Source organism: Euprymna scolopes, chromosome 29, assembly GCF_053919585.1.
Source record: "Euprymna scolopes isolate OS-2025 chromosome 29, ASM5391958v1, whole genome shotgun sequence".
NCBI classification, from domain to species: Eukaryota; Metazoa; Mollusca; class Cephalopoda; order Sepiida; family Sepiolidae; genus Euprymna; species Euprymna scolopes.
Window position 1 is genome coordinate 102,669,052 of NC_136510.1, and position 17,723 is coordinate 102,686,774.

General features: G+C 35.0%; 1 protein-coding gene across 3 annotated transcripts in view; it reads left to right on the plus strand.

The window, feature by feature from the left end:
• Window positions 1-11,150: 11,150 nt before the first annotated feature.
• LOC145252799 (protein fuzzy homolog) overlaps window positions 11,151-17,723 on the plus strand; it is a 590,751-nt gene continuing 584,178 nt past the window's right edge. For all 3 annotated transcript variants that reach the window (XR_013863676.1, XM_080112754.1, XM_080112755.1), the window contains exon 1: window positions 11,151-11,895. Coding sequence is in view for 1 of the 3 variants with exons in the window: in XM_080112755.1 (XP_079968881.1) it covers window positions 11,815-11,895 (81 nt within the window). In the remaining 2 variants the exon portion in view is untranslated. The remainder of the gene's footprint in view (window positions 11,896-17,723) is intronic.

The following is a 17,723-nucleotide window of genomic DNA, read 5'->3' on the forward strand; positions in this document are numbered from 1 at the left end:
CAACAGAGCTGAGCTGTTTCTCCCTTTTTCGACTCGGCTTCCGACCTAAACGGTTGACAGACCAGCCGTTCCCTTTTGGAGGGCACGCGCACGCGCACCTCACGCCACCTGCTACTGTGGGGTAAGAGTCAACAGACAGTACGTACACCTTACACGTTTTCTATCTCCATGGCTTGGATTGACTTTCTCTTTCTCTCTCTCTCTCTCTACAACAATAGACTTTCCCTATCACCAGCTAATAGCGAGAGACGCACGCCAAACTGGATTGACTTTCTCACTCTCTCTCTCTCTCTCTCTCTCTCTCTCTCTCTCTACAACAATAGACTTTCCTTCTCACCAGTTAACAGCGAGAGACGCACACCAACCTAAACGCGTGCTGTACCCTTTTCTTTCATTTGTTTCTTCATGAAATAAATTCTAGTTCGTTTACTTCAATAGACGCGTAGTTCCTTCCTTCCTCAAAGAAATTCATTTTTCCTTCCTTAATTCAATTCATTTTTCCTATTTTATACAACTGGTGGATATATATAATATATACCACCAGTCCACTACAAATTGGTGACACCCGAACATGAGATGAACACGCATTTCCCACTATACCACCAGTCCACTATAGTTCTGGGGAAGAAACTACTGGAGTAGAAGGCTCTCTTACATCTAGGGATATCTATTGTGAAGGGGTGGGATTTTGCTGCTTGTCGGGTTTGTCAGGGGTATTTACGTCGAGGGGATGCAAGTGTTTGCAGTTCGTCAGAACAGTCACCGTTAAAGTACTTGTAGAACAGGCAGAGGGATGCTACATTTCGTCGATGGGACAGAGGCTGAATCTTAGATGACAGTTCTGGACCTATCAGGTTGGCGACTCTCTTTTGAACCTGTCTAGGAGTGAAAGATTAGTAGCAGATGCACCAGCCCAAATATGACAACAATACTCCATACATGAGCGAATGATGGCCTTATAGAGGTATAGGATACTTAATTAATCTTTTTTTTTACATTGTGTCTTCAGTGATCAGGAGATCCTATTTATTAAAAGCGTGGTAACATACTGCGAACATGAAATTAGTGCATTTATACATTTTTGATCTAATGTTTGTGGTATGTTATGGCCTTCTGTCCTCCTTTTTAATAAATAGGATCTACCGTTTGAATAATTTATAAACTCGAAACTGTGACACACATACCTACGTATGTTAAAGGTACTACCGTATTAATATATAGGTACTACACTAACTCCCCAAAGGAGGTGGTAATATTTGAAAGGGCACTCATAGCAATAGAATAGACATTGCACTATTCCCTGCAAGGAGGAAGTAATCCCTGAAAACATAGTCTTATAACAATAGAAAAGATACTGTACAGGGGTCTTCTTCTTCTTCTTCTTCTTCTTCTTCTTCTTCTTCTTCTTCTTCTTCTTCAAGTGTCCAGTCTGGTCTTGCACACATCGACCATCATAGCTCTCCGTTCTTCCCTGTTCTCAGTCTTTCTCATGAGCTCATTGTTAGTGCCCTCTTTATTTGTTGCAAATTTGTTTAAACTGTCTGTGAATTTTGTGCGTTGTCTTTCTCTGCCCTGGTTTCCGTATATTTTGCCACTCCATAACAGTTTCTCTAGTCCGTCAGTCCTGATTATATGGCCAAAAAATTTTAGCTGTCTTTCTCTGATGGTATTGAGAAGGAATCTTTTGTATCCAGCCTTGTTTATTACTTCTGCATTTGTTTTTCTTTTTGTTCCTGAGACTTTCATTATTCTCCAGATGAACCACATCTCGACCGCTTCTAGTCCTTGGTTAGAGTCCAGCATTCGCATTTGTATAGAAGAATGGACCATACATATTCTCTCATAACATGTATTGAGGTTTATCTTACTGTTGGTAACAATGCATTTCATACTTTTTTTAATTGGAATTCATTATTGAGATGAGTATTATTTTTTTTTTTTTTTTTACATGAAGGTCACCACTGATCAAGGCCCAGAAGCCACACGGGGATAAGGGTTATTGCGTGTACAGTAATCAATGGGATAGTATCATAGTAATCATTAGTATTGACGATTTGATAAAGTGTCTTACTTAAGAGGGCAATTTATTAATCTATTTTATTGTGGACTATTATCCTCGTCTTTATTAGTTGTTGTTTCAATAATTGCTCAGAATGCAGTTAGGAGATTCGGAGTTCCTATCCTGTCGCGATTACCACCTAATGAAGACCAGAGGGATAGTTGGCCAAAACGTTGTGAAACAAAAACTAATAAAGTTGAGGATAATAGTCCGCAATAAAATAAATTAATGCATTTCATGCTGTTAAAAATTGTCTTCGATTATCCAATTCTCTTTTTGATTTCTGTGTCACTCTTGCCATCTGGGGTGAAAGGAGTTTACTTCACTGATTCTGTCTCCCTTACTGTATATGTTGCATTGTAGTATAACAGCTTTTTTCGGAACCCTTGAATGGAACATTATCTGGAAATGGTATAGTAAACTGAATTAAGGAGTAAAAGTTAGAACATTAAGATGAGGTATCTTACTCCCGATGCGATCCTCTACCTGTTTTGCATAGGGGACAAAAACACTGGTAAAATATCAGATGTATTGCATATATGCAATTACGGATCCAGGCAAAACTAGATGTTAATCAGATTGCTGAGCGATGATATCAACTTTAAATTCCGATCGAAGAATTGAGATCATGTAATGATGAGAGAATATATTGCTAAAAGTGCAGAACAATAAGCAATCAAAATTCAAATCAAAGATCAAACTAAGCGAACAGTCAGATTCCAACTGATGAATTTGAGTGATGTCAATATAAGACATAAAGAAAGGCACAAGTCAGAGAGAGTAAGAGAGAAAACCAAAGTGATATTTCTACCATGCCACACCAACCACATTACCACTAACCCACATATTAACTTGAACGCTCTCTTTTGTAATGCTATCAATGTACTGTAAATAAGTTTTTTTTGTGAAAGTTTGGCAAGGGGAACCATAGATTGGAGCTCAGACGAGCACTTGCCATGAAAATGATATTAATAAAAGACTCATTTATTTTCGGTTCAGTCCTGAAATAGCATTTGTGAAAGTTTGGCAAGGGAAACCATAGATTGGAGCTCAGACGAGCACTTGCCATGAAAATGATATTAATAAAAGACCCATTTATTTTCGATTCAGTCCAGAAATAGCATTTGTGAAAGTTTGGCAAGGAGAACCATAGATTGGAGCTCAGACGAGCACTTGCCATGAAAATGATATTAATAAAGACCCATTTATTTTCGATTCAGTCCTGAAATAGCATTTGTCTGCCTCTGTTATGTACTCTTCCTATGTCCAAACAGAAAATTAAAATAATGTGAACGGATCCATTCAAAAAGGCAAAGAAGGAAAAATGTTTTTAGCAATAACATTTCCTTCTCAGCAGCCAATCGGATAATTAATTTCGCTTTTTTTATCAAAATCATTCTAGACAATGCATGAAGCCATTCGATGTAAGGAGCTAAAACAAAAAGAAAAATAATGCTTTCTGGTAAATAATCAGCCGACAATAAGTATGAGATGAATAGACTCCAACTCAGAAAACAGCAATTCTTCCTCCTTTGTCAGAAACATTGATTATAGAATGTGAGAACTAAAGGACAAAATAAGGGAAACGAGAGTTACGAAGCTACTAAAAGTAAACCCTCCACTTTCTACTATGCTTGAAAGAGTGAGGCATGGATGCTATTGGGGTTCAGAGTGGCAAAGGCTATAACATCTATGACGTCATATTCAATATCGAACAGATATGTTCATCCAGATAATTTAAATTAGCACCGAGTCATTCTTCTGTAAGATTATTGATTACAGCTTCCTTAGAAATTGGTCTGGTTCTATCAGATCAGGGTATTCAAAGATACTGGCTGCCTGACTTAAAATGCAACAAACATTGATGTTATTGTTTGTTTGTTTTTTGTCTTTGCAAAACTCAATCATGTTCTACAAACACAAAAAACAAAAATAACTATATGCCATAAAACAAAACAATCAAACCAAACATCATGAATAAATATTTGAAGATATAAAGAACTTGAAGCATAAAACCTTTCTCCCAATGTTGTTCAATTCGGCATAAATAACATGCAAAGGACTGATAAGCTGTGAAACAAAACAACCAAACCAAACATCATAAATAAATATTTGAAGGTACAAAGAACTTGAAGCATAAAAACCTTTTCCAAAATTACTGTATTCGGTATTAAATAATACAAAAAGGGTTGATATGCCGTAAAACAAAACAACCTTAGAAATTGGAAATGATTTTGCACTAATAAGCTAACGAAACTAGTAAAAAATGAAAGTATCTACAAAGGACATTCCAAAAGTAAAGCCGCTTAGTTTTTATTCCACCTGAATCGATCAGAGGGGATTACATATTGCATTGTCATGATGAATGTATTCATCACCTAAAAGTTTCATCTCTCTCTTGCAGATATTGACAGTGTGAGACTCTAACAAAGCAACCCTTATCATGGATGAGCGTCAGAAACAGAGATTTGAATTCCTGACAAAAGTGCATTGAGAATGATGATGACTATGTAGAAAAATAAATTCTCTATCGTCATTCATTTTAATGGTACCATTAGCATCTTCATAGCTCATCAACATTTTAAGTTTAAAAAAAAAAATAGGAGACTTTACTTTTGGAATGGCTTTCATATAAAAAAAGCACGCTCCAGATGCCCATGTACAGCCATCATTCATCGCTGGCAAAAGTGTATGAAGAATAGCGGTGACTATGTAGAAAAATAAATTTTGGAGCACAAAAGGTCGCCTGTTTTAATGGTACCACTCCCATCCTCGTAGCTCTTTAAGTGTTTGTGTTAAAAATAGAAGGCTTTATTTTTAGAACGGCCCTCATACTTGGAATAATATGAGATACGTTGTGCAGGATTTTTCTCTAATGATTGTAGTATTTTTAATGATTTGGCTGGATGGTGTCGAAACGTATACAGTAAGCTAGTATTTACACAGATATAGCCAGGACGAGTGATTTTAATTCATTTAACGTGATGTTTCAGCGTTTCGCAGCTTGTTGGAATTCAAGTCAGTCACAATCATCCCGTTCCTTGTCTACACCAGCAATTGTGATGTTCTTATTTACTTGCATCCCCACGAGGGCAGAGTTAGACACTAGGTCGGTTTTTAATGAGGGGGAAATCCAGCTCGCCAAAAAAGGGCACTCTGGATAGGAACAAAAATAAAAATTGTCTCAGTCATGAAGGATTTCTCCTCTACTGACCGAGGACAGAAAAGATGTAGTGTGTAATATTAAAACAGAAACTACACTTTGTTCCTGGCCAAAAGGCCAGCAATTGTGATGCTCCTATTTACTTGCCTCCCCACAAAAGAAGAGTTAGACACAAGGTCGGTTTTTAATGCGGGGGAATTCCAGCTCCCCAACAAAGGGCACTCTGGATAGGAACAAAAATAAAAATTGTTTCAGTCATGAAAGATTTCTCTTTCACTGACTGAGGAAGAAAAGGTGCAGTGTGTAGTATCAGAACAGATACTATACTTTGTTCCTGGCCAAAAGGCCAGCAATTGTGATGTTATTCAAATATGAGAAGCTATGTGGCAATTTCTCTTCCGCAATGAATAGATCTATACATCATTAAAACATTAACACTTCATTTGCAACCCCAAAAGGTGATACCAGCAGCTGACACAGCGATAACAACAATAATAAGCACCACCGCCGCCGCCGCCACCACCACCACCATCATCATTTTTTCTTTTTCGTGTCCATTTTACACGCTAACATGCATGGGATGGCTTGAAGAAATCGACTTCCAAACTAATCTATCTCTGGCCAGGTCTTTATCTATCCATGAACAAGGCTTCTTTCTTAGAGCTGCACGCTTGTGGAACTCTGTTCCGTCTGCCTGCTTCCCACCTGACTACAACCTGGATGTCTTCAAGTCCAACGTAAACAAATTCCTAACGAACCACCCCCTTAGGTAAACACTTCATTAAATCTCCACACTAACGTACTGTACTTGCAATAACCCTTATCCCCGAGTGGCTTCCAGGCCTTGATAAGTGGTGACCACCGTGTAAAAAAAAAAAAAAAAAAAAAATCCCTCTTTCTCTGAAGTCCATTATTTTATCACTTTCTCCTGTGTTTTTGTTGCCCTTCCCCTGTGAACCGGACCTGCTACTTCAACTGTTCTACATCTACTAATCCATTCTTTCTCATCCATTCTTTAAATACGACCATACCATCCAAGTATCCTGCTCTAACACTCTACTGGTTAGTAATTTAAAAGCTGTGAATTTCTTGTCATACATCAACAAATGAAATTTGATCTGATGCGCTCTTGGGTCAAAAGATGAAAGGATAATATACCTTAGTTTGGGATCGCAACTGGAATACTCCATGGGGAGAAACAGTAAATTGGATCTGCCATTGTCAATGATGATCAGTGTTAAAACATCTGGGTAGGAGCTGCTAGAAAGGACTTGTCCTGCCTTGATAGACTTCAAAATAGACTTCGTAGCCTCATAGGGGATGTCCTTTTCTCTTCCCTGCAACCTCTATCTCACAGAAGAGATGTTGCGAGTTTGTCTCTGCTTTATCGTTATTTTCATGGAAACTTTCGCAAGAAACACTCGTCTAGCTGAAAACACTATCAATAATTCCCCCACTCTTTATCTGTGCCTAAACCTAAACGTAGATTCCATGAAAAAAAAGCTTCTTTCTTAGAACTGCACGCCTGTGGAATTGTCTTCCGTTGTCCTGCTTTCCAGCTGACTACAATATGGTTGTCTTCAAGTCCAACATAAACAAGTTCTTGCTGAGCCATTCCACTTAAGTTAACAAATTTACCAAATTTCCATTATTAACGATTACTATATTGTCCAATTGACTACTGTATGCTCTTAACACTTATCCTCGAGTTGTCTCTGGCCTTGATAAGTGGTTCTGCCTATGTAAAAAAAAAAAAAAAAAAAACATGGTTTGGCTACCACAGATTTGATATTGTCTGGAATACTCAAGAATCCTGATAGAATCATCTGCCAATAAGTATTCCTATTGTACCAAAGTGGCACTTAACTTAAGCAAATTGAACTGGCTTCCACCAAAGGAGGAAGTTTCATGAGAATATCAAATTCACAAGCACTCCCCAATCGTTTGTATATTCCCATCAAGGAAGATGACGTTATTATGTTATTGCAGTTCTTGCATGCAGGTGTCAACATCCTTCTACATACAGTGTCTGGTATTTCCAAATGGTCACTCATCTGGTATTTTTTTTAATTTTTTACTCATGTTCACCCCTTACAAAGCATATCGCCACTTGGACGTAAGGGGCTACTATCTGGGGCCATGTCTAGAAAAGATTAACAAGATATCTGTTTATGTTACATTTAAACTTCTGCATATCAGTACAGCCGATATGCAGCAGGAAGGGAATTCCAAACTCTAGCTGTTTGAGGGAAGAAACTATTAGAATAGAAAGCTTTCTGGCATTTAGGGACATCAACAATGAAGGGCTGAGATCTTATTGCTAAGCAGGTTTGTCGGGGATATGTATGTCGAGGGGGTACAAGTGAAACGAGTTCATCAGAACACATTCCATTAAAATATTTGTAAAACGAGCTCAGTGATGCAACATTGTGGCGATGGGACAGAGGCTGGAGCTTAGTTGATAAAGTGGGACTGATGAGATTGACAACTCTTTTTTGGGTCCTATCTATTGACTAGGCTGAACGTTGCTTTACTCCGATGATCTAATCTGAATCAGTGTGTGAATGTGACTATGCTAATAAGCAGCTTCAGCCATGGTAATAGGTGCAGCAATCAAGTTCTTCGTAGCATTATCGTATGAGAAAAGAGCTTGTCATCGTAACATATATTGGGTGGGTTTTTATCATGTATTTTGTATAATTTTTTATTTTTAATTCATTTTCAAAACTTTGAAATTTAGGAGCTGTTTTGCGGACATTTTTATTCTCATCACGTAATGTTAGATATTGTATGCTTTTCGAACCACTTAAACATTTTAAAGTGAGCAAAACCACTAAAAACTTTTCCAGATAGGTAGAAGAGTAACTTATCTTACCTTTGATAACATTTATTTGTTATCTGTTTGAATTTTTGACTAAATTTTCGGATCTCTGTGGATTGTAAAACAAACCCTGGAGAAATAATTTCGTGGCTTCTACAATCCATAGTCAAGAATCACCTCACTTACACAGATTGTGAAAAATATCAAACTTGATTCCTTGATACAAAGTTTCTTATAGTACAAGATGTTTAGTGCATGAATCAGCGAACTTGGACTGCAGCGTTATAGAAACAGTTTCATCGTGTGTTCAAATTTTCAACTGCGGATCAACTACAACAGTTCAACTACAGAAGTTATCTGAGCTAGAGATATCAGCAAGAACTGTCAGCACTATCATGAATTTTAACACTTACAGCAACATGAGCCAAATTAACCCTAATCCTAACTCTGAGCCCAGAGTTTTCTTTAATTTTCAAGAAGATCTATCTGAAGCACACCCTTTGAATCAGAGAAAATTGTGGTCATTGTTTTAATGGAACTATTTTTATACGCACAATGACTGTAACCCCTTTGTGTAGGAATGAGGAAAACCAGCCTTTGACGCTTAGACACGCGTCAGCAGACGTTCTTAGCCTTCAGGCCGGGATCAAAGTGTAGTATTTCTATCAATATTGTTATCTTTTTTGTATTTTTGGTAGAAATAAAAAATGGTTTAAAATTGGGTTTAAGAAGCGACCCCCCCCTTCCCCACACAAATACACATTTAAAAAGGGTAATTAGGATAAAATATGCTGTCTGAGAGAGGAATTCTTTTAAGTTTCCAACAGAGACGAGATGGACCAACCAACCTCACCACCACCCACTTTTTTGAGTTGGCCTTGTGCCTAAATTTTTTGTTCATTTTTTCTTTTTGTATTTCTTTTTTCAAGTGAATAAAAATTTAATACCTCAAAGTGTAGTATCTGTTCTTCAGATACTGTACTTCAATTTCTTGTTCGCTGTCAGTGGAGGAGAAATCCTTCACGACTGAGACAACTTTTATTTTTGTTCCTTTTCTGCATGTTCAAAAACGACCCAGGTGTCTAACTCTATCCCGATGGGAGGTATTGTAAATACTCGCCTAGCTAAAACAACTGCCAACAATTTTCCTTACTCCCTAATCTGTGGTCGAAACTAAATGTAAACTCCATAAACAGAATTTTTTTCCTATAGCTGTCTGTCTGTGGAACTTAATCTGTTTGTCTGCTTCCTGGCTGACTATAACTTATGTATATATTTTAAATAAATCATTAATCATATATCGATGTCTCCGTTATAATTAACTCCGCCTCGATAAAACATTATTACAGCCATCTCTTTTTGAGCTGTTCTGAAGATTTACGTGGGATCCATTGCTTTGACGGTTTTAAAAAAGGTAAAATGAAAAATTTTTTACGATAAAAACAATCACTTCCTTCTCAGCAGACGGTTGGATAATTAATTGAACTTTTACTGAGAGAGTGGGAACATGAGGCAGATTAACCCTAACCCTAACCCTAACCAGATTAACCCTAAACCCAGACTATGAAAACAACCATGATAACTAGAATACAACGTTGGATTGATATAGCGGTAGTGGTATTTTGTATTATCCAATGTTTTGAACAACAAATTATTTATTTTTAACTGGAGAGTCACCACTTATCAAGGCCTGAAGGTCACTCAAGGATAATGATTAATCAATGTAAATTGTATTAATTGCTAATAGTGTAAATTTGATAAAATTTGCTTATTTATAGGGATGGCTTAACAAGAACTTGTTTACATTGGATTTGAAAGTTACCATGTTGTATTCAACTGGAAAGCAGGCCAGCAGAACAGTGTTCTACAGGCGGGCAGCTCTGGGAAAGAAGCTTTCTTCATGAAATCTGCATTTAGATTTAAGCACAGTTTGAGAGTGGTTGTAGCTAATCAAGTGTTTTTGTGAAAGTTTGACAGGAGGGAACCATAGATTGGGGCTCAGCCGAGCACTTGCCATAAAAATCTTGGAGAAAAGTCCGTTCTTTCTACACCTAGTGGCTGAATCAGGAGATATAGATGATGCTATTGAAGCTGATGGTCTTGTTTCTGAAACAATGATGAGAGGATTGTTCTGTACAATATCAAATGTACCTCGCATATTTTCTATTCATTTTATGTCACAATTCCTTTGCCCAGGGATCAAACCTTTTTCCTCAGTCTTCAATTCTCACAGTTTAATGAGTAAACTGTTCCCAAATTGCAATTCTTGTGGTCTTATCTCATCACTTGTTTATAAGTTTCCTTGGTCGGCCGACGTTCCTGCAATTCAAAACATAAATTCTTCTGCAACAGTTTATCCAGGTGAATGTTCCTTATGACCATATCAGCGTGACTAATCCATCCTTACTACATCCACTATGAAGAGCAAGTATAAGGCTTTCAATAAATCGTATGACCTGATATGATCAGATTTGGTCAGATTTGACAGTGTAGATTCGTCTAATCCACTAGATTTTCTAGAAGACATCGTCTAAAGTAGTCTGAGAAAAACAGTAATAAATGCATCAGTTGCTCATCCCTCTCAATACTTCCACACACACACACACACACACATGATAATAAAAGGAGAAAATCATACAATATGAGTTATAAATAAAAAAGGAAGACCAAAATGTTTGAATTTTCACCTACTGTTTCGTGGGCTTTTTCGAGAGAGAGAGAGAGCAGCTAAATTCATGGACTATTTTTGTTATTAACTCTTGAAAAATCCCACAAAACAATGGGCAAACATTCAGCATTTTGGTCTTCTTTTTCCATTTTTAATTTATATATATATATATATATATATATATATATATATATATATATATATATATATATATATATATATATATATATATTGTTCTCCTATATAAGCTCCAATGATACTTGTTGAGCTTTATATCGTCCAGATAAGTCTCTTCTTAAAGAATTGAGCTCACTCTAACGCACTAAGCTATATATATATATATATATATATATATATATATATGTGTGTGTGTGTGTGTGTGTGTGTGTGTGTGTGTGTGTGTGTGTGTGAGGGGGGGGTCAGAAAATGGGATTGAAAAGTTATGACCTCAGAGGATGAACACTTCCATCAGAGGCGCTTCAGGCTATTAACAATAAAGTAACCTCTTAAAAGTCTGGGAGACTAGACCTCCTAGAACTGCACAGAATAAACATTACACTGCAACCAACAGAGAACAGGCCATTAAATTACAGGAATGATCTAATTTCTGCTGATTTTGTGGCCGACGTAAAAGTTTCCGGCTAAACTTTTACGTAATTTCTAAGTCAGAAATAATTTTTTATTCAACAGTTTATTCCTTTCAACTTGTAAAGGGTTCTCTTTTATTTATTTATTTTTTGTTTTAACCTACAAACAAAATATTAAAATGCCTGAACCTGTTTATGAAGAAACAGAAATTCATTCCGGTGGATTTAATTTAGTAATTAAACTATTTTCTAAAGATAGAGTGCTTTAAATTTGTTTTAGTAAAAAAAAAATTAAAAAAATAAAAAAAATGGCCAAGTCACGTAGTGGCGAAACACACACGTACACGATGAATTATTATTAATATGTTTTTTAGGATGAATTTTTAGTTATATAAGTTTGTAAGCATTAAAAACATTTACAAAAAGTAATTAAAAAAAAAAAAAATCAGTCAGTCGCCATCATCTAAAGGAAGGTCGCATTGCGCATGCGTAAAAAGTTTAAAGTTGACTGCTAAAATGGCGGCGTGTAGTCTTGTTTGTCTGACAACTTCTGGCGGAGTGCCTTTATTTACACGAAATAAAGGGACCAAAAAACCGGTGAGTTGCTTTATTGTTTCTTCTTATCCCCTCTGCACTATTGGGGTATACGTTTTTACTATTATCCCATTCGCTTTAGGTGCTTATTGCGAAACGTTTCACTTCGGTCAGTATTCGTAACACTAGTAGCTTAGTCATTTTTTTTTTTTTTTTTAAGTAACGATATACTAGAAATTTTGCATTTTTTATTTCAGTGCGAGAAAAACATTTCATTGCAAGAAAAAAAAACAAACAAAACAAAAGTACTTAAAATAAAATAGTAGGCGGGGAAGACGATTCTGAATAAAAACTTCTATAAAAGAATACGCTACAGGTTTCGTCCTGACTTTCTTTGTTGCTACGTGTTACTGAATGTTTACATAAACAAATTATCAAGTGTTTTTTATTTTTAATATATGCAACCTTATCATTAAACTATACATGTATGTATATATATATATATACGCACACAATTTTCCAGATAATTAATTTGTAAAATTTTTCTCACGTGTTACCCGTGTAGGGGGGGGGGAGAGTCTGAGTCACGAGGAAGTTTTATATCGGATTAACAAACCACAAACAAAAGATAATCCGCTGAGAAAGTTCTCGCAACTTTTTATATATAATATATATATATATATATATATATATATATATATATATTATATATATCTCAATTTAAATAAATTTGCTAGAATGTGACTAATGTATATTATACGTATGAAAGCAAAATGTTTTAGCCACTTTTAAAGTGTTTTAAATGTTTACATAATTTGTTCTTTCTTGCATAACTTCTTCCACGTGGGATTTTTTTTATTTCTTTCGTGACATTCGTAGTTTCTTGCACTCTTTTTCAACTGCATCAAATTATCCCAGCTATTGTTTTACGAAAAAAAATTTTTTTTTTGTGCCAATGCATTTACTGATCCGCGCTATTTTTAAAATCCTATTTCCAAGTTTAAAGTGTTTTTTTTTTTTATTATTATTTATTTTTTTTTTATATTCAATTGTAAGGTTAAAGTACAGAATAGGTGCAAAACACCCTCCCCATGTTAAGAATGGCTTTTTAAATAATAACGTTATTTCAGCACAGATCAATAAGTTGCATGAGTACCCAATTTTTTGCTGGTAATTTTTATTTTTAGTTTTAACTCCTTGGCCTTTTAGCTAAGAACAAAGTTTTGTAGAGAATGAGTCATTCTCAGAATGACCCTCAACCTCCCTCTCTTTTCTTAACCCCCCCCCATCATGCCTAAGTTTCTTGATTCTAATTGCTTGATATTGTACCATTACTTTAAATGTATTTTTACGGCAATAAGAACAAAATGTATCTGGTCTGATACATTTCCCTTTTCTGTCCTGTCAGTGTGGGAGAAGTCCTTCTCGACTGAGACAATCTTATTTTTGTTATTATCCAGAGTGCCCCTTTTTAGGGATCTGGATTTTGCTCGCATTAAAAACCGACCTTGTGTCTAATAATGCCCTCGTGGTGAGGCAAGTAAATAGGAATAATGACTTTATTCAAACTTGTTGCGTACTTTATGCAGAGAATGTACCGTGCTGAAAGAATAACGTTATTTAGAATCGCATTAAGATTGGGAAGGGTGTTTGTTTTGTACTTTCAGCTAGCAGTTTAACAAACAATATGCGTAAAATTTTAATTGAACTAATAAAAAAAATAGCACAGTACTTCCTCTGCATAAATACATGTTGAATATAGGTTGAAATTCTCTTCTCCCCCCCCCCCCCGGAAAAAAATTCGGTGCTAGTGCACTTACTGATCCGCACTATTTTTTTAAAATCGTATTTCCCACTTTGGGTTTGTATTAATATACACATAGATTCGAAAAAGTTGTCAAAAAAAAAATATAACAAATAAATGTTATCAAAGGCAAGATAAGTTACTTTTCTACCAAACTGGATATATTTTTCGTGTTTTTATTCAATGTAACATGTTTATTCAGCTCGAAAACCACAGTGTTTACCGATGTAATTGGAACATTCAAGATGGCGTCTTATTCTCTCTTTAACACTGTAAGTGTGGGAAAAGATGTTATAAATAAAAAACCAGATAAAATACTGTTAAAAACTCGCTCAATATATGTTACCGTGACATAGGTTGACATATATTCGGCCGGTTTTTAATAGGATTTTGTATAGTTTTTTATTTATAACACCTTTTTCCATACTTACGGTGTTAAAGAGGGTGTGAGACGCCATCTTTAATTTTCGAATACATCGGTAAACACTGTATGTTTTTCGAGCTGAATAAATGTTACATTGAATAAAAACACAAAAAATATACCCAGTTTGGCAGAAAAGTAACTTATCTTGCCTTTGATAACATTTATTTGTTATATATTTGTTTTTTGACAACTTTTTCGAATCTGTGTACAGTAATACAAACCCCCAACTTTAAAGTTTTTTTTTTTTTTTTTTTTTTTACAAAACACCCTCCCCATGTTAAGAATGGCTTTTTAAATGTTATTTACGTGCGGATAACTCTCTGCACTAGTACCAAAAATTCAATATCTTTTACGAACTGCCCCAGCGTAGTATAAACACCCCTAACCTCAATTTAAGAACGACTTCCGAAATAAACACCCCAACTTCTCATGTTGAGAACGGCATTCGAGGTTGGGTGTTTATTTCGAAAGTCGTTCTTAACTTGGAGGTTTTTGGGTGTTTATACTAAGGTCGTCAAAAAATACCAAAATTTCTACCTACCTAATATAAATTTGTCTTTAAATTTTAAAGCTTTTTCAAAACAAAAGTAGTGTTCACTCTGTTCTATTAGGGGGAGGGGAAATGACCGATCATATTCTCCGCCCGAGAATTCTTGATAATCGCTCGAAAATCGAAAAATAAACGGAACTCGTACAATAAATGTAACCACTGGAGCAAAAATGTAACATTAAACCTAGTTGCATGTTTTTATTATCTGTACTTTTTTGTTTGTTAAATTAAGTTCCATTTTGACATTCTCCATCAGTTGATGTTTTATGTGAATGCCCTGGAAAAGTTACTTTTGGTGTTAACCAGCTTGAAAATTTTCTGTTCTGGAAAACGGTTGAGTTCGGTTGCTTATTCTAAAATAAACAATCAGATGTGACTTTTCCAGGGCATTCATATATATCTTTTAACTGAACAAAACCCTTAAAAAATAAATAAAATCAGGAGTTAATGGAAAACGCTTTCTATACCTTTTCGCAAAACAAAACTTAAAGCTTTCCTAATTGTTTTTAAAGAAAAAAACGGGTCTCCTGTAGCAGATGTCTCCGATTCTACTTTCTCTTTTTCACGCTAACATGCCCCTATTTCGAATTCATAGCAATGGGGCGAAAGCAACTTTTTTTTTTCTTTTTTTTTTTTTTTTAACATTTTTCAAATTATTATACAATAAAAAAATAAGTAAATCATGTTTATTATTTAAAAGTAAAAATGCCTTTTTAAATTAAAGCTAGTTTTTCATATTTTCGAAAATTTAGTTTTTTGTTAAATCGTAATTTGCTGGTATAACTTTCTCCTGTTTCGAATTCAGAATGGGGCATGTGAGAGAAAAAGCGAATAGAATCAAGGAAGCCTCTGCTACAGGAGAACCAGCACTTTATCCGAATTTCGCCGCTGTGACTACAACCAATCACACTTTAAGGACAATTATCTAGGATTCACTTGATTGGACAGATACTATAGTTGAACGTTTAATTCTATTTTGAAAAGTATTAAAAAAAAAAAAATTTTTTTAAATCGAGTCTGGTTAGACGAATGTCGTTCATTTTGTTTTGAAAAGTAACAATGAAAAATGCTGTAGTTTTGCAAATACTAATATTATTGAGTATGAAATATCGGCAAACTAAGTTTGCCAATATTTAGGGAGGGGTGTAATAATGATAATCTTTTATTTATTTATTTTAAATGTTAAAAATCGATTTTCCTTATTTTTGAATGATTGATATTGATTTGTTCCGCGAAGTAAATATTTGATTGCTACAGGTGGCGGCCACTGGCAGTTAGAGGCGAACAAAGTGCCACCTGTTTTTCTTTAAAAAAAGCAAACTCTCCTATATTCAATGAAAATGTAAAGCAGTTAAAAAGGGAATTTTGAGTGGTGGTCTTTGTTTTGATCAGCCACAAAAACAACTTTTTATGGGATAGGTCTTTTAGTTCTCCACGACTTTTTTTTTTTTTTTTCATAACTAATTTTATTTCACATTTAGGATTGTTTTAATGAATATATTTAAAAAATCTAACAATTTTTTTCCAGATTCATATTTTTCTTCAAACCATGCTCGACACTTGTGGAAATCTAAGTGAGTGGGTGGGGTAGGTCCGTCGAGTGACAATGTTGATATTGTTGATTATTCAGTTTTTTCTTAATGTTGGGGTGACGTTCAGCTAGAATTGGCTCGTTAAAAAATCAAATACAAAATATTGTCACTTGAGTCAGTCGAGATCAGCTCAGAGCTTAGGTTTCGAACACCGTGAATTAACTTTCATTTTTTAAATAAATTGTAAACAATAAAAACGTTTGTCATAAATATCAAGCAGAAACCTTTTCTCGTTAAGATTTAAGAACTAATTGTTTCCCCATTGTTTATCTGTGCCTAAATCAAAACGTAGATTCCATGAACAAAGTTTCTTTCTTAGAACTGCACGCCTGTGGAACTCTCTGCCGCTTGCCCGTGTCCCCCCCCCCCCACCACCGACTTCAACTTGTATGTTTTCAAGTCCAACACAAACAAATTCCTGATTAATCGCCCCCTTAAGTAATGACACTTTATCAAATCTCCAATACTAACTATTACTACGATACTATCCCATTGATTACTGTACACACAATAACCCTTATCCCCGAGTGGCTTCTGGGCCTTGATAAGTGGTGACCTCCATGTAAAAAAAAAAAAAATCATTTGAAAATTTTTTTTTTAAGTGCAGTTTGCCGATATTGAATTTTCTCCCTCACGTGCCCTTATTCCGAATTCGTTAACGTGGGCCGCCATGAATACACTGCATAAAACGATTATCATAATTAAAACAATACAACATCTTTATGAAAAGGATTATAATTAAAGATTGCTAGAATAATTCAAATAAAAATTTCATTAAAAAATGGAATTTTTACTGAAAGCATTAAATGCCTGATTGTGTGTGATCGTTTATCATCGGTTTGAAAAAAAAAAAAAAAAAAAACATTTGACCGATCACTGATGGCGACCCACGGCCACGAATTCGAAACGGTAAGGGGCGAGTGTACGAGAATATTCAATATCGCCCCCCCCCTTTTTTTCAGAGAAACTCTAGAATTTTAAAGCAACTACAAATTTTAAATTATTAGAAAAAACATCTTGTACAAGATTTTTCATTTGCGTTAAGTTATTTTGCAAAGTAAGTCTTAATTTATATTTATTTTATTTTGATAAATTGAATTCGTTTTTGAACTTTAAGATGATGAAGAGGCTTCCTCCGGATAAACTCATTTTGTGATCAAATCTTTTCCTTTATACTTGGATTTTTTTTAAATCCAAATCCCGAGCTTAAAGGTAAATTTACAGAACAGAATCACGTGATTAATTAAACGTTTTATTTATTTATTTTTTTTTTTTTTTACGTCTTAATTTTCGATAAAACAAATTTAATTTCGGCGAAAAAGAAATAGGTCTGAATTTTAATGCCTTTTGTGTAATCCGAAAATATGAACTGTAAAATTTCCGTAATCTTTATTCTTAAATAATTTAAAATCTTTTTACTCTGGTTAATTTATTGCACAATTAATTCTTTCCCTTGTCACTACGTTACCATAACAACGGGCATGCCGCCATGTTAATATTATGTGTGTGTTCTGTTAACAT